General features: G+C 36.9%; 1 protein-coding gene across 1 annotated transcript in view; it reads left to right on the top strand.

Annotated features, from left to right (window-relative positions):
* Nucleotides 1-21,370, top strand: part of LOC126004334 (uncharacterized) — a gene marked incomplete at its 5' end in the record, with an annotated part of 72,276 nt that extends 50,906 nt beyond the window's left edge. The window contains one exon of the mRNA XM_049770782.1: nucleotides 21,113-21,370. Coding sequence (XP_049626739.1) covers nucleotides 21,113-21,370 — 258 coding nt within the window. The remainder of the gene's footprint in view (nucleotides 1-21,112) is intronic.
* Between the last annotated feature and the right edge of the window lie 3,749 nt (nucleotides 21,371-25,119).

The raw sequence follows: 25,119 nt of genomic DNA, 5'->3' as shown, positions 1-25,119 counted from the left end.
TGCCTACAGTAATTTCTTATTCTTATGCGTAATAACTCTTTTACAAAAAGCATGGCCTGTGTAGATATTTTTAATTGAATTTTTTTTTGAAGGGGGGACTCTCAAGCAGTGCTGAGAAGGCCAAGGGCCCCTCCCCGTAAAACTCAGCCAACCATGTCATTTAATGCAAGGCCTGAGGAGAAAGTGTCAGGAAAGCTCCTTCACCCCTGTACTACATCTCAGGCCTCTATTGACTAATTTTTTAATCAACCTTCATCTTGGAAGAATTCTAGGAAGGCTGATCAGTATGTTTTCAAAAAGAATAAAGCAGATAATTGGAGTAAGGGTGAGAAAAACATGAAGTAGGAGCATCAGACATGCAAATGGAGGGGTGCCCAAGGGTTAGGGACTGAAGGGTCTTCATATAGAAAAGGAATCACAAGGTTCAACTGTGTTTCCTTAATTTTCTCGAAACCTTGCAGATAGCATTTACATATCAGGTTGGTTTGTTTTTGTTTTTCAAAAATTTGGACTTGTGAGATACTAGGTCAGCATTTCTTTTAGTCCTCCTGTTTCTATATTTGTCTGAAGGCCCTAAGGGCGAGCGGCCAGCAGCCTGACCCGTGGATTTATGAGACTCTCCTCACCATCTCACATCTGGGATTTCGAAACGGGCTTGCTTCTCTCCTGGCTCTAGTCTAGACGCTGGTGCAGTGAATCTCTGAAATATCCTTCCTTCAGGCTTCATTTCCAAAAGGGATGCTGAAGGAAAGAAAAAAAAAAAGCACAGGAGAAAATATACAGAAAGTCCTGGGAAGTTCACAGTGTCTGCAGGAGGCAGGTGCATTACGCATGCAAACCTGCCGTCTTTGTTATGTATCTCAACAAAATGTGGTGACATTTCTAGTGGGAAACCACTGCAGCCATGACCTGCCTATTTCCATTTCATTATTCAGGACTCAGCTGGAGCATAATCTCACTTTAATGTCATTTCTGGGCCTTCAGGTAAAGAAACTATATTCTTTCACAGAAAGGCTCTCTCGAGAGTGGCTGTATGAATATTGTGTTAGGTTTTCAAAATGTTTTTTTTTTTAAAAATAACATAAGAACAGTACCATTCACTCAATCTAGAAAAAATCTTCCAATCTCCTAAACATGGAAATGTTTAGAAGGAATATAAAAAAGGTGATAAGAACATTTGTTTTCATCTAATTTGACATTCTTTAGCAAGTGGAAAAATATGTCCTTCAGTTTAAAAATTACTTAAAGCTTTAAATGTAAAATATAAGTGGAAGGCTTTCTCTTCAAACCCCTGTTCTCCCTGGAACATATTTGTATCTCTTGTTTGACTCAATGTCTCTTTGCTTGCCTATTTCCACTCTGGCGAAGAAGGCTTGTTTTCTCTCAGAAATACACATCTCCCAGGGCTGGAGAGATAGTACAGTGGTAGGGCATTTGCCTTGCACTCAGAAAACCCAGGAGAGATCGGGGCTTGATCCCTGGTGTCTCACATGCTCCCTTTAACCTTCCAAAGGTAATTTCTGAGTGCAGAACTATCAGTAACTTATGTAAACAGCAGGGTGTGACACTAAAACCAAAACCAACCAACCAACCAACCAAATATATATATATATATATATATATATATATATATATATATATATATATATAAAGGAATATATATATATATAAAGGAATATATATAAAGGAATATATATATACGAATATATATATAAAGGAATATATATATAAAGGAATATATATATATATATAAAGGAATATATATATATATAAAGGAATATATATATTCCTTTTTCCTCCCCATCACATCTTACTAAATAAGCTGCAATAAAAACTTTGTTTTGCAGTAAATAAATAAATAAATAAATAAATAAAAGTTGAGGCTGTGCCCATTTTTAATAAAATATGCTTGTCTGATACTTACAAAATCTTTTTTCTTTCTTTTCCTCTCTCTATTTTTTTTTTAAACTTGGTTCTGAAGAACATTTCTCCCCGGAAGCTGAGCCATTTCCTGCTACCATTGAGGAAAGTGTACAAAAAAGAAAAGAGTAAGAAAAGGAAATGCAAGAAATAGATTAAGGCAATCTAGAACACACTGGAATAAAGAGTGACTACAATAATGATATTAAATTTAAATCACAATGAGACCACCTCAAATCTTCCCGTAGACTGAAGATCACAATAATTCTCTTTATAAAGCTACCAGACTAACTGCAATTTGGAAACTAAATACAAGAATGCTTTGTTTTTTCAGTCTTCCTTGAAAAATAAGATATTGGGGATAGAAAATAGTATAGAGCACTTAGAGGGTCTGCATCCTATTGAGTCCAATTCCCATCACCACCTGTTCCCCCAGCATGACAAGGAGCAGCCTCAGAGACCCTTGACTTCCAGCAGGGTGGCCTGCATATCCCTGACACCCTATGTCCTGAGTAGCATTGAATTTTCTGGCACTTGTTTTGAACCATCTGTTTGGTTGGCTAAGGATAGCTTTTGGGACCTCTGAACATCCTGAGAGTTGCTCAGTAGCCCCAGAAAATAATATAATAGAAATTAATAAAAGAATAATTGAGTCTATGTTAAAGAATACTGAGTCCAAAATAAATTACTGGGGAGGAATAACAATGTACTTTTGCCCCAAAATTCCTTAAGACCAATACAGTTTTTCCTGGTTTCCCTAAAATATTCCTAGGGGACAAAAGGTGGAAGTCACAAGGAGCAAAATATTTGACAAAGGGGCTAATCGGTAAGACTAGGAGCCACACAAGAAAACATAGTCAGAGGAGTCACAGTAGGAAAGGGGTTAAGAACCAATGTTCTAAATCACAGTCCTTGGGACAAGTAGAATAAATAATTAAGAGTATCTCCAAAATGTCTCATGGACTCCCAAAATTTCCACAGGAGGCTTTTTCATACATGGCATCTTGGTATGGAAACTAAGGTTAATTAGGGACTCTCGTGGGCTGAAGAAGAAACTGTTACTGTAATCTTAAAGAATGTAAAGCATCAGGATTTAGGAACTTCTTCAAAAATAACAGTTTTATCAGAGAAACCTATCTTAAGGTAGGGCATGCAACCAGAGGCAAGGTTTTGTCCTATGCAGTCATCACTTTCTCATTACTTGAGACCCTTCTTCTGGCTTTGATGGCCCAGGGCCAGATCCAATTTTCTAGCATAGGATTTTAAACCTCTTTACCCCCAGTTTATACTATTTACTATAGAAATTATAGTTATATAAGTTTTCCATGCATAGGTAATTAGATTAGCTTTATTTCTCTTCCTAATAGAGCTGGTGCAAATTTGTTTGCTCCGATAAACCCAAAGGGATGAGTACATTTTACTCTGGGCCCTAACAAGTGCTTGAAATTTTTTCTTTATCATTTATATCTGATGAGTTAGTATCTTGGCAAGCACTAAACTTGGATTAAATTTGTTTGGCTTTGAGAGTTATGTATAAACTTATGAACTTTTAAGTATTTGATTCATTATTTACAATTATTTTCCTTCCTTCCTTCTACCTTTTTTTCTTTCTTCTTTCTTTCTTTCTTTCTTTCTTTCTTCTTTCTTCTTTCTTTCTTTTCTTTCTTTTTTCTTTCTTTCTTCTTTCTTTCTTTCTTTCTTTCTTTCTTTCTTTCTTTCTTCTTCTTTCTTCTTTCTTTCTTTTCTTTCTTTCTTTCTTTCTTTCTTTCTTTCTTTCTTTCTTCTTTCTTTCTTTCTTTCTTCTTTCTTCTTTCTTTCTTTCTTCTTTCTTCCTTCCTTCCTTCCTTCCTTCCTTCCTTCCTTCCTTCCTTCCTTCCTTCCTTCCTTCCTTCCTTCCTTCCTTCCTTCCTTCCTTCCTTCCTTCCTTCCTTCCTTCCTTCCTTCCTTCCTCCTTCCTTCCTTCCTTCCTTCCTTCCTTCCTTCCTTCCTTCCTCCTCCCCCTCCCTCCTTTCTTTCTTTCTTTCTTTCTTCTTTCTTCTTTCTTCTTTCTTTCTTTCTTTCTTTCTTTCTTTCTTTTCTTTCTTTCTTTCTTTCTTTCTTTCTTTCTTTCTTTCTTTTCTTTCTTTTTCTTTCTTCTTTCTTTCTTCTTCTTTCTTTCTTTCTTTTTTCTTTCTTCTTTCTTGATTTTGGACCATACCCAGTGATGCTCAGTGGTTAATCCTGGCTATGTGCTCAGAAATCACTCTTGGGGGACCATATGGGATGTCAGGGGACTAAACCTCGGTCTTTCTTGCGTCAACTGCATGCAAGGCAAAGGTTATTCCTGGATTTGCACTCAGAAATTATGCATAGTGGGTTTGTGGGTACATATGGCATACCAGGGATCAAACCCAGGTCGGCAGAGTGTATGATAAAGACTCTACCTGTTCTACTATAAGTATAGCTCCAACTAGTACTTTCTACTTGATTAAATTACTCATCTTTGACCAATGAGTGTCTTTAAGTTGCCTTCTCTATTTCTTAAAAGTATATGTATTTGTTTTTCTTAATCCTGACCATATTTGAAAGTTTTCTTGCTGACAAACTTATGTACTGATGCTTCTTGGCCTGGAACCACTCATTCCTTTAAGAATTCATGTTTTCTTTTAGTGTGAAATATTGAAGAAATTATAATCTAAACAATGAAAAATGTATTGTCATAAGTTTAATGCTAATTCTAGGCCTTTTTAATGAATGCAAATAAGACAAATAATAGATAGATAGATAGATAGATAGATAGATAGATAGATATAGGCTTTGGGTTACACCTGGCTGCGCTCAGGGGTTACTCCTGGCTCAACACTTAGATATTGCTCCTGGAAGTCTTGGGGGACCATATGGGATGCTAGGATTTGAACCACCATCCTTCTGCACTCAAGGAAAACGCCCTATCTCCATGGCATCTCTCTGGCCACACAAATAAGATATTTTTTAAAGTTTATTTTATTGAAATCATTGTGATTTATTATCCTTTATAGTTGGATTTCAGACATAAAATGAATGAGGGCCAATCCCTCCACCAGTGTCAACCTACTTCCACCATTGTTCCCCAAGTGAATCCCATCCAAACCCTGTGCCCCCAAACTGCCAGTATAAACTAAACTGCCAATATAGCAGGCCTATTTTAAGTTTAGATTGTCAATGTTTGGGTCTCTTGATTCCATTGTTGTTGCCTTTGATTTGGATATTTAGTTCTGTCCTTTTTTTTTTTTTTTTTTTTTTTTTTTTTTGGTTTTTGGGCCACACCCTGTGACGCTCAGGGGTTACTCCTGGCTATGCGCTCAGAAGTTGCTCCTGGCTTCTTGGGGGACCATATGGGACGCCGGGGGATCGAACCGCGGTCCGTCCTAGGCTAGCGCAGGCAAGGCAGGCACCTTACCTCCAGCGCCACCGCCCGGCCCCCTAGTTCTGTCCTTTTTAGCACTACAAATGTACCTGAAACCACTTGGCCTCTGGAACCATCCTATTATATTTGTTTTTCTCCTATTCCATGTAGTTCCTTTTCTTCTCCTCACTAGATTCTGGGGCCAAGGGTGTTCCAGACAACTCCCATTTAGACCATTGCATTTCTTAATGTAATTATTCTAAATACTACATAAAAGTGATATCATTCTATATTTATTCTTCTGCTTACTACATTTAACATAATATCTTCCAGTTTCATTTATGTTGCTGCAAATTGTATCATTCCTTACAGCTATGTAGTATTCCATCATATTTATGTATCACATCTTCATGATACACTCATCTAGTATTGGACATCTAGGCTGATTCCAAATCTTAGCTATTGTGCTGAGTGAGGCAATGAATTGTGGTGTGCATAAATCCTTTTGGATGAATGTTTTTCTGTCCAATATTACCCCAGAGAGAATATTGATGAGTCAGGTCATATAGAAGCTCAATTTTGAATTTACTGAGAATCCTCCATACCATTTTCCATAGGGTTTGAACCAAACAGTATTCCTACCAGCAGTGGATGAGAGTTCCTTTCTCACCACAAAAATCTCTGCAAACAGAGATTTTTTCAGTATTTTTTATATGAGCCATCCTCACTGGTGTAAGATGATATCTCATTGTTATCTTAATTTGTATTTCCCTAATGATAAGTGACAGAGCATTTTTTATGTGTCTGTTGGCTATCTGTTGGTCTTCCTCAGAGAAGTGTCTGCTCATTTCCTCTCCCCATTTTCATGGGGTTTTTAGGTTTTGTGGAGTTAACCTTTGTGAGTACTTTGTATATCCTAGATATCAAACCTTTATCTGATGTATTGAATGCAAAATTTTTTCCCATTCCTTTAACTGTCTTCTAGTTTTTACCCGTTTTTCTTTTGCCATACAGAATTTTTGTTTGTTTGTTTGATGTAGTCCCTGTCATTCAGATTTGATGCTATAGCCCTTGACATTTGCATCCTCTCACCAAAGACTTCTCTGAGGTTTAACTCTTGGAGTTTTATGCCTATGTTTTCTTCAGTGAACTTTATGAAATTGGGTATAATCTCAAGATCTTTAATCCACTTTTAATTGACTTTTGTGTAAAGTGTGCGATATGGATCAATTTTTAATTAATTACATCTGGTTATCTAATTGTTCCAACACCATTTGTTGAAGAGACTGCCTTTTTTCCATTTCAAATTATTGGCTCCTTTTTCAAATATTAATTGACCATATATTTGGGGGTTTGTAACTGTATATTCTCTTCTGATCCATTAGTCTAAAAATCTGTCTTTGTTTCAATACTATACTGTTTTTTCACTATTTCAGCTTTATAGTAGAGCTTCAAATGAGGTAATGAGATACCTCTCGGTTTCTTGTTTTACAATATGGATTTGGCTATCCTAGGTCTTTTATGGTTCCACATATACTTTATAGTTAATTACTCTCAGTCCCTGAAGAACATTATCTAAATTTGAATAGGGATTGACTTGAATCTATACAGTATTTTAGGTAACATGGTCATTTTAATAATATTAATTCTTCTAATACATGAACATGAAATGTTCTTTCATTTTGTTAGGTCTTATTCAATTTCTTTCTTAAGTGCTTTAAAGTTTTCATGGTTCAGGTCTCTCACCTGTCTTGTTAGGGTGATTGATTCCTAGGCACTTGATAGTTTTGCACACTTTTTTTTTTGTTTTGTTTTTGGGTCACACCCAGCAGCACTCAGGGATTACTCCTGGCTCCACACTCAGAAATTTCTCCTGGCAGGCTCGGGGGACCATATGGGATGCAGGAATTTGAACCACCCACCTTCTGCATGCAAGGCAAAATGTCTTTCCTCCATGCTATCTCTCCGGCCCCCCAGTTTTGCATACTTTTAAATAGGACAGCCACATTGATCTCTTTCTCCTCTGAGTTGTTATTTGTAAAAAGATATGCAACTCTCTTTTGTGTATTAACTTTGTAGTCTGCCACTTTGCTGTATTGGTTTATTTCTAATAGTGTTAGAAGATTCTTTAGCATCTTCAATGTTGCATCATGTCATATGTAAATAGAGATAGTTTGACTTCCTTTTTTTTGTTTTGTTTTTGGACCACACCCAGTGACGCTCAAGGGTTATTCTTGGCTATGCGCTCAGAAATCACTCCTGACTTGGGGGGCCACATCGGATGTTGGGGGTAAGAACTGCAATCGGTCCTAGGTTAGCACCTGCAGGCAAATGTCCTACTGCTGCTCTGGCCACTGACTTCCTCTTTTTAAATTTGGATTCATTTGATTTCCTTCTCTTGTCTGGTTGCTATTGCTAGGACTTCTAATACTATAAGAGTTGAGATAGTGGACATAAAGGCCTAGAGCCTGACTTCAGTAAAAATGCTTTCAATTTTTCACAATTTAGAATAAAGTTGGCTGTGGACTTTTTATAGATAGTTGTAACTATCTTGAGGAAGGTTCCTTCCACACTCATTTTGCTGAGGATTTTAATCATTAATGGGTGTTGGGTTTTGTCAAATGCTTTCTCTGCATCAATTGATATGTTAAGGTGGTTTTTATCCTTTCTTTTACTGATGTGATTATTGATTGATGTTGATTGATTTGCATTTTTGAATCATCCTTGCATTCTTGGAATGAAACCCATTTGGTCATGCTGTATAATCTTTTTGAAGTGTTGTTAAATTTGGTTTGCTAAGATTTTGTTAAGGACTTTTGCATCAATGCTCATCAGTGAATTTGATCTTCTTTCTTGGTAGTATCTCTGCCAGCTTTAAGAATGAGAGTGATGTTAGCTTCATAGAAGTTATTAGGGAGGACTCTTATCTCTTTGACATTTTGGAAGACACAAATCAATGATAGAACCCTTTTCTGAAGGTTCAATAAAACTCACCCATAAACCCACCTTGACTTTTATTCTTAGAGATTTTTTTTAATGATTATTTCAATTTCCTTTTTTGTGTTTGGTCTTGTGGGCTTGCTATTTTCTCCTCATTCATTTTGGTGGATTATATTTTTCCAGAAATATGTTCATTTCTTCTATGTTCTCTAGCTTAACAGAATATAATTGTTCATAATAAGCTCTCATGATATCTTGAATTTCTGGAGGTTCTGTTATAATCTCTCCCCTTTCATTTCTAATCTAATTTATTTGAGCATTTTTCCTTCCTTTTTTTCTTCTTTCTTATTTTTTACTATGATGTAGCAGATGTTTTTTATCCTTTCTTTTTTATTAATATTTTTATTTAAACACCTTGATTACAAATATGATTGTAGTTGGGTTTAAGTCATGTAAAGAACACCCCCCTTCACCTGTGCAACATTCCCACCACCAATGTCCCCAATCTCCCTCCTCCCCACCCCACCCCAACCTGTACTCCAGACAGGCTTCCCGCTTCCCTCATTCATTCACATTGTTATGATAGTTCTCAGTGTAGTTATTTCTCTAACTGCACTCACCACTCTTTGTGGTGAGCTTCAGGTAGTGAGCTGGACCTTCCAGCCCTCCTCTCTTTGTCTCTGAGGATTATTGTAAAAATGTCTTTCATTTTTCTTTTCTTTTTTTTTTTTTTTTGGTTTTTCGGGCCACACCATTTGATGCTCAGGGGTTACTCCTGGCTAAGCACTCAGAAATTGCCCCTGGCTTGGGGGGGGGGACATATGGGACGCTGGGGAATCGAACCGCTGTCCTTCCTTGGCTAGCGCTTGCAAAGCAGACACCTTACCTCTAGTGCCACCTCACTGGCCTCGTTTTTCATTTTTCTTAAAACCAATAGATGAGTGAGACTATTCTGCATCTATCTCTCTCCCTCTGATATATTTCACTCAGCATAATAGATTCCAAATACATCCATGTATAGAAAAATTTCATGACTTCATCTCTCCTGACGGCTGCATAATATTTTTAGCCATTATTTTGTTGAAGGGCATCTTGGTTATTTTTAGAGTCTGGCTATTGTAAATAGCACGGCAATGAATATAGGTGTGAGGAAGGGATTTTTGTATTGTACTTTTGTGTTCCTAGTGTATATCCTTAGGAGTGGTATAGCTGGAACATATGGGAGCTCAATTTTCAGTTTTTGGAGGAATTTCCATATTGCTTTCCATAAAGGTTTGACTAGACGGCATTACCACCAGCAGTGAATAAGAGTTCCTTTCTCTCCACATCCCTGCCACACTGCTTGTTCTCATTCTTTGTGATGTGCGCCTATCTCTGTGGCGTAAGATGGTACCTCATAGTTGTATTGATTTGCATCTCCCTGATGAGTAGTGATGTGGAGCACTTTTTCATGTGCCTTTTGGCCATTTGTATTTCTTCTTTATCAAAGTGTTCATTTCTTCTCCACATAAGTCTTTTTTCCACATGAGTCTTGTCAACAGTCTGTCTATCTTGTTTATTATTTCAAAACACCAGATCCTATTTCCATCAATTCTTTGTATTGTTTTCTTGTTTTAATATTGTTGATTTATGCTCTAATTTTTATTGTTTTTCTTCTGCTTGTGTTTGGGTTCCTTTGCTCTTGGTTATCCAGGTATTTAAGGTGTCCCTTTAGGGTGTTGATTTTGTCTTTTTCTTCTTTCTTTGTGTAGGCCTGTATTGCTATGAGTTTACCTCTAATTACTGCTTTTGTTGTGTCCTATATATTTTGGTATTTTGTTCCTTTGCTATCTAAGTCCCCCCAAAAATCTTTTCATTTCCTCCTTGATTTTTTTTGATCTAGCTATTGCTGAGCATCATGTTGTTTAGACTCCATATGTTAGATTTTCTCCACATCTTCTTTTTACTATAAATCTTGATGTCTGTGGCATTGTGGTCTGATAGAGTGCTTGGTATAATTTTTATATTTATGAATTTATGTAAGTTAGACTTGTGTCCTAACATGTGTTCTAACCTAGAGAAGATTCTACGTACCCTTGAGAAGAATGTGTTTTCAGCTTTTTGAGGATAAAATTAGTTCCATTATGTGAAATAGATCCATTATTTCTTATTCTTCTAGTTTCTCATTTAGGGCTCTTATGCCTTTGCTAGTGTTCTGCATAGTAAATCTGTCAGGTAGTGATAGTGATGTGTAGAAAGGACAAGAGAATCCATCTTTCAGCAGATGCACCAAAGATGAAGCCAGAGACAGCAGGAAGGCCCGACTAGTAATAGGCAAATAAGAATTTTTATTAAAAATGAATACCTGAATTTCTTTTATATTTCCAATATATACCTAGAACTATAAAGATTTTATTTAAATGTGACACACAATATTTGTTCTTTCATTATCTTGTCATGGAAACCATGATATCTGAAAATATCACAAAACTGGATATATGTACAGGAGTAATTCACTTGCATTGCTGGTGGCCAATTTCAATTTGATCCCCAGCACCAAATATTGCCAATAGTGATCCTGATCCCTGAGCACAGAGTCAGGAGTAAATCCTGAATGCAGCTGAATGTTGTAGGGTACCTATCTAAGACCCACCCATTTCTGGGAGGGGTCTTGGGAACCGGATACTTTACCTGCAAGACCCGGCCCATTCCTGGGAGGGGTCTTGGAATAGGTAGATAAACCCGGAAGCCAGGGGATTAAGGGTCTTTGCCTTTTGGCCCTGCTGGGCTTTCGGAGGAAGATGACTGAATTATAAGATGCAGGGCTAAGAATGGCTGAATGCTTGAAAGGTTATGAGATAGGCCACACACCTGTGGTGGTCAGGGCATGAATAAAGATGATGCTTCCTAATGCCTGCATGTGAGTGAGTCTTGATTACGCCGATTACCTGGGCCTGGAATCCGCCAGCTGGATGGGGATGAAGCCACGTGGCTGGGGCCTAAGCACAAAGGCCTCCATCCATCGCCATCCAGCCCCATCGTTAATTATTTAATTCAACAAATGTGACTTAAAATCTATTCCTAATCATTTTCTTTAAAACAATATTTATTTTTCCAAACAGTAATAACAACACTATTCCATTAACAATAAGTTCTGTAAATATTGGTGAAGACTGCTTGATTTTTTATTGAAGCTCTTGTTTTGCTTTGATTTGTTTGTTTCTGTGATTCTGAGGCTTTAATCAGGCCCTCATGAAACCTCCAAAGCACTTGTTTAGTGTTTTTGGTCTTAGGTTTATACAGTCAACAACTGTGTTAAATTACTTGCAGTGATTTATTTCTAAGCAGTTATTTTAGCAACTTTACAAAAAATTGGGTTCATTTGTCTGAATGTATTTTTAATTTTGGAAAAAAATCATTTTATTTTGATTTTCTTTGTTTAGACTCTAAGAGTAGTGCTTCCATATTCTAAGCTGCAAGACAAAAATTCTGATTTTTCTCTTTTTCTCTTTCTATCCTAACGTTGTACATGATCAGTATTAATTAGTGTTTATCATTTCATTATTCCTTTTGAATGTAGACAAATGAATACACATGTTTTCATTGGCTCCTTCTTCTACAAAACACCGTGTTACAAGCAGACACTGCTATAATAACATACCCACTTATTTCTCTAAAGAGGCTTTCAGTTAGAGTCTAAAGCCTGTGGATTGCACTTGGTTGATATTTACTAAAATATTTTAAAGCACAGTTTGAGTTTTACCAAGTCAATGAGATTTATATTTTTAAACATATTATAAAATCTGTTAGGGCAAAGACTCTAGTCTCTAGTATACTTTCACACCAACCAATTCTGTTAGCGTATTTTTTTCAGTTGTGAGTACTTTTAAGAACTACTCTCTAAGAAAAACACTAAATGTACAAAAATAATAATAATAATTTAAATAGTTAGGCCATTATTGAAATGTAATGTGGAGGGTCCTTAAAATTTTAAAATAAAACTCTATTGCAATCTAGCAATTTCACTTCTAGATAAAATATATGAGGAAATGAAATAATATTTTTTCCTTCTAGAAAGTAGAACTTTTCAAGTAAAAAGCTAAGTACTATACATTCTTTATCCCTCCAACAATACCTGACACATATCAAATTCTTATAGATATCAATTAAATTATAGTGAACTTACATCTGTGATTTGCCATTATCATCAATATTTAATCTTGGCTTTAATTTTTATTTTATGTATTCACACATTTAACCTTTGTTTCTACTTCCTATTTGCATTTCTGTAAATTGTCAAGGCAATATACTTTTTTATGTAAAAATGAAAGAAAAACATTTAGTATTTTATCAAAAAATACAATTTAGGGACCAGATGCTACTATCGGGTAGCATACTTGTCTTGCACACTGCTGACTAAACTCAATTCTCGGCACTCTCAAGCCTGCCAAGAATGATCCCTAAACACAGAACCAGAAGCAAAGCCTGAACACTGCCAATTGTGGCCCCCAAACCAAAATGTGTGTATAGCTAGATATGCACAGTCTTCATTGAATCATATATACACTATAATATATAATATTATGTATAATTATACATTTATAAGACAGTGTTTGAATCCACTAAAATAGACTTCTAAAACCACAGGTTGTTTGAATGTGTCTAGTTTCTCATGAATCATAATATATTATGGTAATATATTATGTATATGTATATGTAATATATTACATATATATAGATAATAGATACAAATCAGTGTTTGAATTCACTAAAGTAGGCTTCTAGGGGCCAGAGTGATAGCACAGTGGTAGGACATTTGCTTTGCATGCAGCCAACCCAGGATAGACTTGGGTTTGATCCCTGGCATCCCTATGGTCCCCAAGCCTGCCAGGAGTGATTTCTGAGCAAAGAGCCAGGAGTAACCCCTGAGCACTGCCATGTGTGGACTCAAACCAAATAAATAAATAAATAAATAAATAAATAAATAAATAAATAAATAATTAGGCTTCTAAAACCATAGAATTTTTGAATGTTTCTGGTCTCTCATGAAGCTCTTTGTTCTTTCAAATTACATCTCAAGCTCCATGTTCATTCCAGTAAGTACTTTATTAACTAGCATTATTCCTTACTGTCCCAAATTCCTTCTCACAAGTTTGGGAACTTTTTACTAGTTTGGGAACTCAGCAAGGTCCTGTAATGTCTTGGAGTTTATTTTAATGGGTGGAGAAGGGGGAAATTATTTACAGAACATCTATTAAATGTCAGACACTGGTTGATTATGGCAATTTTGTGTATTCTAAAAGAAATATAGAAGAAACATAAAATTATCCTCATTATTCATATAGCAGTTTTACCTTGTAGCCTTAACATTTAACATCTTCATTTTTGATCCCACTGCTAGCCAGTTGTAATTGCTTAGCGAATCACTTAATTTTTCATGTCTCATTTTACTCATCTATAAAATGGAGAATTTCATTTCAAGAATACCAAACTTTTAGGGCTGTTTTATGGGGATAAGTGAGACAATAGCTGGAGTATGAAAAGGGCCATAATAAACAGAAAATTCTATAGTCATGAATACAATTTCTAACATGGAACTATAACCTAAAAAACAGGTGTTGCCACCATAATTTGACTTTAATGCAAGAATGTAAGTGTCTTCTTGTGGAGGTGATGGAAAATGGTAAAGGCATGTGGCAAATGTAAAGTCTTCAGCCTCTAAGACCTTAGCTTTATTATTTTAATTCTTCACTGAATCCAGTGTAGGTGATTATATAATGCAGTTTTATTACAGAAACGTTTTCTGTGCTATAGAAGCATAGGATATCCTTTTAAATATACCCACAAAGCTTTCTCCTTTTTCTTCCTGGAAACATATTTTCCATGGCTCTCCAAAATGTTCCTACAGAAACCTGGAAAAACCACATTTCCAGATCCATTTCTAAGTCAAATTTCACCAGAATTGGCATAGAGGTGAACATTTTGGATCCAGGCAGGATTTCTGAGAGTTGTAGTTTCATTAAGTGCTGAGTAAAAAAGAGAGCATTCACTTTCCAACTTGCTTATAGTTTAACACAATACCACTTGCATTGTTGATCTCATGAATGGCCTAACAAGTATATAAATGACAGGGTAGGGGGTTCTATCTGATTGTATTTCAGATATTTTCTCTAGATCAAGATCTAGAAACTGAGAAAATATGAGATTTTCAGTTCTTAAAGAGCTGAATTAAAAGGATTAAAAATTTACTCAGTAAGTCTCAGGAGAGCCCAATGGTGAGTGACAAGCCAGCAGATCTGAATGGGCCTCCACCAGGCCACACTGATCTTCCAGTTCAGGGGATGTGTAGTTCAGGTGCAAGAATGCATGTGAGGAAACTGAAAAGAGCTGTGCTTACCCCAGCCACCCGGCCAGTTAGGGAACCTTTTCTTTCCTTGCTCCTCTCTGAATCTGAATGTATGATGCTCTCCCTATACAAACTGATGACTCTACTTCCTAAAGCCATTGTCTTTTGTGCTTATGACCCACTCATTTAACCACAATGCACGAAAGAGATGAATAAATTTGGTGTTAAAGCTCTTATTTTCTGATAATTTAGGAGGATTTTTAATAGATATAATTTATGTATTGTTCCTTATCACTGAATATAGTTACCAGATAATTGTCATCTTCCAGCTATATTTGTCTCAGAAAGATATTATTTTCAGGGATGGAGATATTTTTTATAAAAAAGATTTGTTTTGAAACAGATTGAGAGATATATCAAAGGTGAGGCAGAAAGCGAGCGAGATTTCATGAGACCAACAGGGTCACTCAGATAGGCCCACTCTGCTATAAATGTCATGCACATCTGCTCTGCTAGATCCCAGTTCTAGACTTGACTCCAATGTTCTGAAAGGCTGGAGCACCTCCAAAGCAGGTCCTGATGACAGTTTTTAGAGACACAGGTTGTCACTTTGCTTATATATCTTATACTCGCCTTATGCCATATTTGTCTTTTTCGGAGCACTTCTACAACAGAGGCTATATATTTATGTATGACTATTTTCTAATGACTATACTCTTGTGAATGTTAACATTGATTCAACACTTTTTATAACAAATATAAATTAAGTGCCATGAATGCAAAAACTATATTTTGTTCACTGTTTGAAACTAAATAAGACTTTTGCTTGACCCAGAAAAAAATATATACATACATATACATATGTTGAAAATATATGTTGAAAGTTAGGCAGTAGACCAGAACCAAATGAAAAAAAGAAATAAGAGAAGGGGAAAGAAGGTAGGTTGATGGGAAGAGTGGAAGGAAAAATGTCTTGCATGCCCTATTGTCTTAGTGTAGAGATTATAAAAACTTAGTTCTTCAAAATCTCAGCATTTTTCACTACTAGACTCTCCAGATATTGCTTCCTTGCAAAGGAAGCATTTGGGTTGATGAAGCCAAATATATGCCGAAAATTTTTAATGGTATCTCATAACCCTTCCCCCTATGCTATTGCTTGGTTTTACTTTAAATCCAGGTATACAAGCCTATGGTCAGAAAGGAAAAAAAAAAAAGGCTGTCTGCTCTATAAATTAAAAGTTCAGAGCTTTTAACACTCATGACTGATATAAATGCTGCCATGAAGAGACTGAGTAATGTGGAAACAGGGTTTGATTTCTTCTGCTACTTAGCAGCTATGTCTTACTATATTGTTCTTTCAGAAGTGATCTTTGATGAATAGCACCCCAGTGATATGAGTGAGGTGAGGGTGGCCAGAGATGAGGAAGTAGTCGACTTCTGTCCTCACTACTCAAGAGATCTATGAAGCCTGAGTGAGAGGGACTGGGGTTCTAACTACAGCCATCTTTCTCTTTTATGATTTCTCCTTCTTTTCATTAGGTTTGACATTTCTTGAGATTGAGCTTTGTAACTAACTATTAGCCCAAGGCAAGGACTGGAAAAACGAGACTTTGCTGAGAAAGTGACCCCCATATCCAAACCCAAAGTGTGAACAACTGTACTTATGACCTGCCATGAAAGAAACTCAGGGCTGGGATTTATGTCCAGATACTGCCGTGGATTTGATCAAGCAAAGTGAAACCAGTACCCCTTGCACCTGCAGGCAGGCCTAGGGACTTTGAAAAGGAAAGATTTCTATTTTTTTTAAATCTTCTTGTGTTATGATTTTGAAATGAAAGCATATTTCTACTCTGTGTCCACAATGAAATAACTTCCATCATCAGTGTTGAACTGGATCAAGATTAGATCATAATAAACAAGATAAGGAAAGAAAACACAGCCAACTAAAAAGATCTTTGTGATGAGACTGGGCTTTCCCAGTGAGCTTCAAGAATGTCAACCTAGCATCAAAAGTAAGGACCAGTAGAGCATCTTCCCTCAGAAGTTACTCCTAGGCCTCCAAAGCATTAGGCTGAGTGTTTACTTGGACTCCACATATCCTTACTATACTTTTGATTGGGGAAAGACAAAATGACCCTTTGAAGAGGTTTAACATCAGTTCAAAGTTACTGTGTGTTTTTTTCCCTCTTCTCCAAATTGCAAGCACAGAGCTAATACCCAAATAGGAAAAACATCACCTTTTTTCAGATTGTATTTGCCATTACTTCCAGTGTTGGGGCATGCCCCCTCTTTCCACCCCCATTTACTTTGTGAGGAGAAAATTTTTACACACTAAATACATTTCCCTCCTGCTCAGAGAAAGATGAAGGGGGTTGCTGCCAGGTCAGCAAATCTTAAGGAAACAGAAGAAAATGAGAATTCACAGCCTGGAGAGCCTGGGGCCCAGACTGAAAGAGAATGCAGTTTCCCTTATTAAAATAAATTAATTAGCCTAATAAATGGAGGAAGAGGACAGAATAAAAAAGAGAATGATCCCTGTTTAATGTGTCTATCCAGGAGCTGCAGGGGACAGAAAGTCTATAAAAATTCTTCAGGGAATTAAAACATGTGTGCACCAAACACAGGCTATTTCCCCCTCCACTGGAACTGTGTGCAGAATCTTAGCCTACGAGAGTCAGTACTTTCTACACTACAGTAGGTCGCCATTTATCTGACACTTAAAAATGTAAGTCAAATATCCTTCCAAAGAATATTTCTTCATAATTTAAACTTTCCCTTATGTCTATATGACTCGATGTATTTTCATTTTCAAAAACAAAGAACCAAGTCTCAAGATGGTTAAGGACAACTGGATGTAGAGACTAAGATCTGAGCCATATTAACATTGATCTGGGAAGCATAGGTCATGGGTGATAAAGAACTGAACAAAAGTTTGTTCTTAAAGTGCTTATCAGTAATTGTGATAAACCATCAATGAGGTGCTTTATTTTGTGTGTGTGTGAGAGAGAGAGAGAGAGAGAGAAGAGAGAGACACAGAGACAGAGAGAGACACACAGTGAGAGACAGTGAGAGAGAGAGAGAGAGAGAGAGAGAGAGAGAGAGAGAGAGAGAGAGAGAGAGAGAGAGAGAGAGAGATACTGTTTATTCCGGCAGCACTCAGAATTGTGAGTCACTGCTAGAGTTACTTGGCCAAGATGTGCAAAATATGATTTGATAGTTTTGGGCTGGGGATGTGGTGCTGTTGCTTGGGGACAGCTGGTGCTGAGGGCCACCAGTGGTACACTATGTAACCCTATGAAGCCCGAGTGTGAGGACCCTACAGTGCCAAGATCAAACTCAGGTTTTAATACAGCTTTACAGTCTTTTGAATTATCTCTGTGGCCCTGTAAATGAGATGTGTTTTTTTATTTCTTTTTAAATTTACAGATTTCAACTCTTCTTTTTATTATTTTTATTTTTTTCTTTATTTAAGCACCACCCAACTATGAACATGCTTGTAATGAAATATTTTTAGATTATAAATAAAAGTTGATAATCTTATTGGTTCTAAGACTGAAGTGAAAGATGCCATTCTGCCTAGGCCTGTCCCAGAATAGATTCATCATGCTTTTGCCATCTCTTACTGTCAAATAAATGTACAAGGCCATTTCAGAACTAAAGTGAAAGGAAACAGATTTCATGTCTTTATGTTGCAGTAAACAAAAAGAGAGAATTAATAGTGGCCATGTCATGGGAGAAAAAAAAAGAAAGAAAGAAGAGAGCATCCTCTCAGACAGAAACTGGAAACAGGCCTATTTTCTACTAAAAGAGATTTCTTATGTGCCTACCAATATAGTAACCATAAGGGGAAAAAAATCTATTGTTTGACAGGGAACTCAAAGAACTTTCAACTATTCTGTTGTAATAGCTCTAGGGTGTTTTTCACATGGGGTCTTATTCTAAGTATGATGTAGTATAAAAATAATCAGAAAATAAGCCTCTAACAAAGCTTAATTAAGAATAAATTGAGAACTGTGACTGACACAAGATTAGAAACAAGTGTGAGTTATGGAGAAAGGTATTCAAAATGCAACACAGAGTAGGTGGGAGGATTGGAGTTGAGGAACTAGTATTGGGAACTGAGAGAGAGAACAGCCTAGAGGGAGTTTGCCCTGCAAACAGCTGATCCGAGTTAGATCCCAGGTATCCCAGATGGTCTTCCAAGTCTACCAAGAATGATTCCTGAGTACAGAGCCAGGAGTTACCCATGAACACAGCTTGTGTGACCGCCCCACTCCACCCAAAATAAAATAAAATAAAAACAAATAAATATTCTAGCCTTAAAATTACTGACTTGCCTAAAGTGAGAACTTTTGTTGCTTTTTAAATTTAAATATTATCTTAAATTATATGTATAATTGTATGATTCACCATATAATTTAAGACAAGATTTAAATGCAAGTGTTTTAGTCTATTAATTATCCTGAAGAGCCTTCTAAGGTTACAAAAGTAGACCATGAGAAAAGAGACAGAACTTTTCTGCACTGTCCTTCATTCACTTTTTTTTTTTTTTTGGTTTTTGGGTCACATCTTGTCAGAACTCAGGAGTTACTCCTGGCTCTATGCTCAGAAACCGCTCCTGGCAGGCTCAGGAGACCATATGGGATGCCAGGATTTGAACCACCAGCCTTCTGCATGTAAGGAAAAAGCTTTACCTCCATGCTATCTCTCCGGCCCCTTCATTCACTTTTAACATAGGTGTTGTGGGGGGTTTTAAGGAGATCCAACAAGTCATAATTTTCCCTAATCTTCAAGTCTAAATAGTTAAAGCAACCAACAAAAATAATGCCAAGATAAATAAAAAAGGAAAATCCAAGGCAGGGGATGCGACTAAACTCTGTCATCCACATGGCCTTCCCAGCACTTACCTTCCCTGACTCCCTCAAGCACAGGCCCAGCCAATCCTGACTCAATAAGAAATAGTTTTGCCAAGGACAACAGGAGGCAGGGTTGAGCAAGACCACTTCCCTTTCCAAATTTACCAACCAATTCTGTCTTCAATAGGGAGATGTATGAGACCAAGATAAAAAGAAATGTTTAGAATGATGTTTTCCTTACAGTTTGATAGGTAAATTCCTCATTCCATAAACAATTCATATTTCATGTGTAAAATTAATATTGGGAATATAATGGACATGCCTCCTGACCAGCCAGAATCATCCAGAAAACATCAGGGAAAGTTTTTGTAAATAGATGTTTCTCTTAATTTTAATGTTTCATTTCCTTCCATCACTTTTCTCAACCAAGAAACGTCCAAAAGTTCTAAAATTTAAAGGCGTGCCAGAGAGGTAATGCAAGGATGAAAACATTTGTTTTGCACATGACAAACTCTGGTTCAATCCCCAGTTATGCATCTAGATTCTTAAGAGCCACTAGAAGTCATTGTTAAGCAAGAGCCAAGAGTACTCTCTAAACACTGTCAGGTGTGGTCCAAAATTCAAAAATAAATATGAAATTTAAATGTAAAGCCCCAAATACCAAAATGTAAAAATTAAAATAAAATAAATTGGGGCCGGTGAGGTGGTGCTAGAGGTAAGGTGTCTGCCTTGCAAGCGCTAGCCAAGGAAGGGCCGCGGTTCAATCCCCCGGTGTCCCACATGGTCCCCCCCCCCCCAAGCCAGGGGCAATTTCTGAGCACTTAGCCAGGAGTAACCCCTGAGCATCAAATGGGTGTGGCCTAAGAAAACAAAAAACAAAAGAAAATAATGACTTAAGAACATCTTTAAAGAGGCCATGCATGACATAGTACAAAACAAGTAGGAAAACACTAACAACTGCATTTATTCTCAGTTGGAGAATCATCACCATCAAGCAAGGAAACAACAGCAACAAATAATATATATATATATATACATATATATACACACACATATATATACATATATATGTATATATATTTTAAGACAGGATCTCTAGTGCTGGAGAGATAGTACAGTGTGTAGAGTGCTTGCTTTGCCCATGGCCTATCTAGGTTTAATCCTTGGCGTCTTACATCGTCTTCTGAGCACCATCAGGACTAATCCCTGAGTGCAGAGTCAGCACTAACACATGAGTGCCACCAAGTATGACCCAAAATATCAAAACAAACAAACATACAAAAAAATAAACTTTCACAAGAGAAAGAATCTCTAGTTTGAACAAAAGGAATAGTTTTTCTTTACATACTGTGAAACCAAGATGATTTCAAAAACTAACATGAATATTCCAGAGATTTTATTCTTCATGAAAATTGTAGTTAAAGTCCTAATTTACTCTGTGGTCATTGATTTTTATCAACAAATATTCAACATCTTAAAAGTCACTCAGTTCTCTGAATGTCTTCATGTAGAATTTGCAAATTGAGAACCTTCATTGTCCCAGCCCATTGGCATGACCCAAATTTATACAAATTCCATGGTGAGAAAAGCACCTATGCTCTTTTTTCTCTCTTCCTTAGGCTTTCTGCCTTCAGCTTCGCATCTCAGAGTTAACCTGTGAGTTGCCAAAAAGTCTACCATGTGGGAATCTGTTCCTGCATTTTATAGTCTGACAGATATTCATCTCTGCCTCCCAGCGTGCAGGTGGGAGCCTCAGCCGAGGAGCCTGGGTGTCAGGAAATCCACAGCTGCTCGTATATCACACTGGTCATTAGTGGAGGATCATTCTGGACCTTTGCCCACAGCACCTTGCTATGGCAGGAGAAGGGCTATAAAACCCTAGGCCCTGTCAGCCGTTGTCACTTAGGTGAGAATTTATCAGGTCTCCAAGTGCCCTCTGACTGGATTATTATGAATAATGAATGAAGCTTTATGCTACACTGAAGCATTAATAAGATGGGAATGACTGGGAGAAATTCTGTGCCCCATAATCCCACTGGCTCTCTCTGGGTGAGCAAATCCGCAGCTGGTGGGCCTGCCTGGTTGAGCCTCAGCTGACTCTGCAGCTCAGACACAATCTTCCCCTAATTATAGAGCCAAGTTTCACAGACTGAGATTTAGCCGATGGGTGGTATGAAAGAACCAGGCCTGGAGTGTGTGTCTACATGAGGAAAAGTAGACAAAAACAAATTTGAGATGCCTATATTATTCAAAACATTAGAATAGTTCCTGTCAATCATCTACCTTAACATCACCCTAATGCAAGAGTTTAAATTTCAAATGTAAGACACTTCTAATCTGAAAATGCAAGTGTCCTTTAGGACTAACTTGTTGGGGTTCAGAGAGATGAATCCTGTCACTTTTCCTACTGTGAATGCCTATGGGTGAGTCTCAGAAATATGTGAACTGAAGCAAAAGGATTTCTAAGAAAGCAGAGAAGTGAAAAGGTTTGCCAATCTAACCAAGAGGACAGTGGAGTTCCAAACAGAAATCATATTTGGAATGTGTATGAACTATCCCAACCTTCTGCAGAGCTGAATGTCTTCTTCAGGCTGTCATATTGACAACCCTTTCCCATTAGGATACTCCAGTATTAATGAACAAATGAGGCAACTAAAAATATTTCTCAAGGTAGCATTGTTTGAGCAAATGAAGTAAAGAGCAATCTATGCTCCTTTGATTTTACACAGGAATTTTTCTAGATTTCAAGAGCCAAGGACTAATATAGTGCTTATCAACTGGGGTGCATAGGACCTCTTTGGGAGCTTCTGGATTTTTCAAGGGCAACATCAGGATATTCCAAGGGGGACATCAAATAAACAGAGAAGTGGGGCTCATAACATGAGACTGAGGGGAATTAATCCAGTGGGCCAGGGGAACATTAGCAAGGAAACAAGGTTGAAGGGTGACTCTGTCATAAATTGGTTGAAACACATTGAACTAGACAAAGTTTATCTTTTATAAATAGACTCAGGATCAGTTACCAGTCTATTCAATTCCATTTTCAAATATTTTCTGAATTCCTAAGTTTCTCAAGACTATGAAACATTTTAAAAAAGTCACTGCCTCTACCTAAGTGAGTTGATACTCATTATTAATTTGCAGAGTGATTATTAATATCTTGGCTCTCCAAAGAAATCCTGTTCCTCTCCAAGTCAAAAAATGGAGTTCTAATAAAATGTTACAGGAAAAGCACCTGAGTCATTTGCTTATGTTCCTACTCCTTATTCCAATTATAATATTGGGAGATGAAATGATTTTTTAAATCCCACCCAGGTTGGAAATCTAAGATTAATAATAGATTTAGAGGGACTCAGAATATAGGCACCCCCTCTCTACTGTTATGGGCATGAAAAGAAATTAAAGTCTCAAACTTTTTTAAAAAATAGATCCTTTAAAAAATATTTTCCCATTTTGGGTAGCAAGAAAGAAAGTACAAGATTATCCAGTATGAACCTTAACACCAAATGTTCCACTTGTTTTTCTTTTACATGCTTTCACCCATTTGGTACCACCTCAATAGATTACTTTCTTCTCTCTTTTGTTTTAATCACTTTCTGAAACCAAGAATTATCGTGGATTTTTTTTACAAAGAAAGGAATTTTAAGTTGTTAATTTAATTTCTTCAAATGCCCTTTCTCTGAATGTCTGATCCCCACCAAATGCTTTTTCTTCATTGATAATATCACTCTTCCCCCTTTTAGTATTTAAATAATAGCATCATATGTGGTATTCGTGCATAAATATATGTTAATATTCTTAAAAACATGTGATCTTAAATTTTTTACTTTTTTATACATGCTAATCATATCATTCTCATTTCATTTGATTTTTAATAATTTACTGTCAAAAAGTGTCAGTCTTTATGAATGCAAAGATGATGAGTATTTCATGACCTCAAAAACCTCAAAAACTGTTTGATAATATTGTAGAAGTGCATTTGTTATGGGTTAGATAACATCTTTGAGGAAAAGGGGAAAGATGAAGGTGAACTAGCATTAGTTATGGCATAAGTTGTGAAACAATCATATTACTATATGGGATCATATAGTAAAATATGCTGATCTCAGTCTTAAAACATCTTCCTAGTCTCACCATTCATAGTTTGAAGATAGACCTAGGTATGATTATCGAACTTGTAGATGAGAATTAAATTCTTTTAATTATCAAACTATAGTACAAAAGGAATTTTTTAACAATAATATCTTTATTTAAGCACCATGATTACAAGCATGTTTCAAACATTTTTTTTACAATTTGAATTTTTATAATATCTTTATTTAAACATCGTGATTACAAACATAATTGTGATTAGGTTTCAATCATGTAAAGAACACCCCCCTTCACCAGTGCAACATTCCCACCATCAATATCCCAAATCTCCCTCCATCCCACCCCACCCCCACCTGTACTCTAGACAGGCTTTCCAGTTCCCTCATTCATTCACATGGTTATGATAGTTCTCAGTGTAGTTATTTCTCTAACTGCACTCACCACTCTTTGTGGTAAGCTTCATGAAGTGAGCTGGAAGTTCCAGCCCTCCTCTCTTTGTCTCTGAGGATTGTTGCAAAAATGTCTTTTATTTTTCTTAAAACTCACAGATGAGTGAGACTATTCTGTGTCTATCTCTCTCCCTTTGACTTATTTCACTCAGCATGATAGATTCCATGTACATCCATGTATAGGAAAATTTCATGACAAAAGAAATTTCTTAGGGGAGAATAAAACACGGCAGTACTGGAGCTGTACTATCTCTTTGAAGGTGAACTAACATTAGTTATGAAGATATGTCAAATGATCATATACTATAGGATCATATAGTAAAATATAAGATAATAAAATAAAATAGTACAGCAAATACAACATCTGCCTTGTATATAACCATCCTGGGTTTGATGCCTTCAGGGGTCTCAAACTCGCGGCCCACAGGCCGCAAATGGCCCTCCATACAACATTTTGTGGCCCTGCCCTAGAGGCATCTCTTTTTGTTTTGTTTTGTTTTAGTTGTTTGGGTCACAACCCCCAATGGTCAAGGCTTACTACTGACTTTGCACTCAAGGATCACCCCGACTTTGCCTCCTGCGGTCCCCAGGTAAATTGAGTTTGAGACCCCTTATAGTCCCTTAAGCCTGTTAGGAGTGATCCCAAAGCAGTTTAAGGAGGAAGTCCTGAGCACCATAGGATGTGGCCCCCAAAACAGAGAAAAAAAACCCTCAGGGGCATATGTGCTCTATTTATCTTCAGTGATAGTGTGCCCCAATATAAACTGTCTTTTATTCATCTCAGCACAGGATCAAGAATAGTGACAGACTGCAAGAGGAAAAGTCAGTTGTTGATCTGAAGTGTGGATCCCACTTTATAAATGAGGCATAGCCTAACTTTTCCCTAACAGGAAAGGGAGCGAGCTGGGTGAGTGGAAGGATTCTGAGACTTATTTGCTTTAGGAGGTAAAAGAAGTGGGGATTACAACATTGTCTTCAATATTTGGAGGACTGTGGAAGGAGCTTAAATTGACCGCTAGAACCATAAGAGAGCTTGGGAAATTTATAGAGATACATTTCAGCTCAACATTTCAATGATATCAAGTAGCAATCGAAATAAACAGACTTGGGGAAGTTTAAGTGTGCAAGAGGGAATTGATGGAGACCCCAGTGTACCAATGCTCCCTCCCCTCA

Source organism: Suncus etruscus, chromosome 3, assembly GCF_024139225.1.
Source record: "Suncus etruscus isolate mSunEtr1 chromosome 3, mSunEtr1.pri.cur, whole genome shotgun sequence".
NCBI classification, from domain to species: domain Eukaryota; kingdom Metazoa; phylum Chordata; class Mammalia; order Eulipotyphla; family Soricidae; genus Suncus; species Suncus etruscus.
This window is presented reverse-complemented; position numbering and strand designations above follow the sequence as displayed.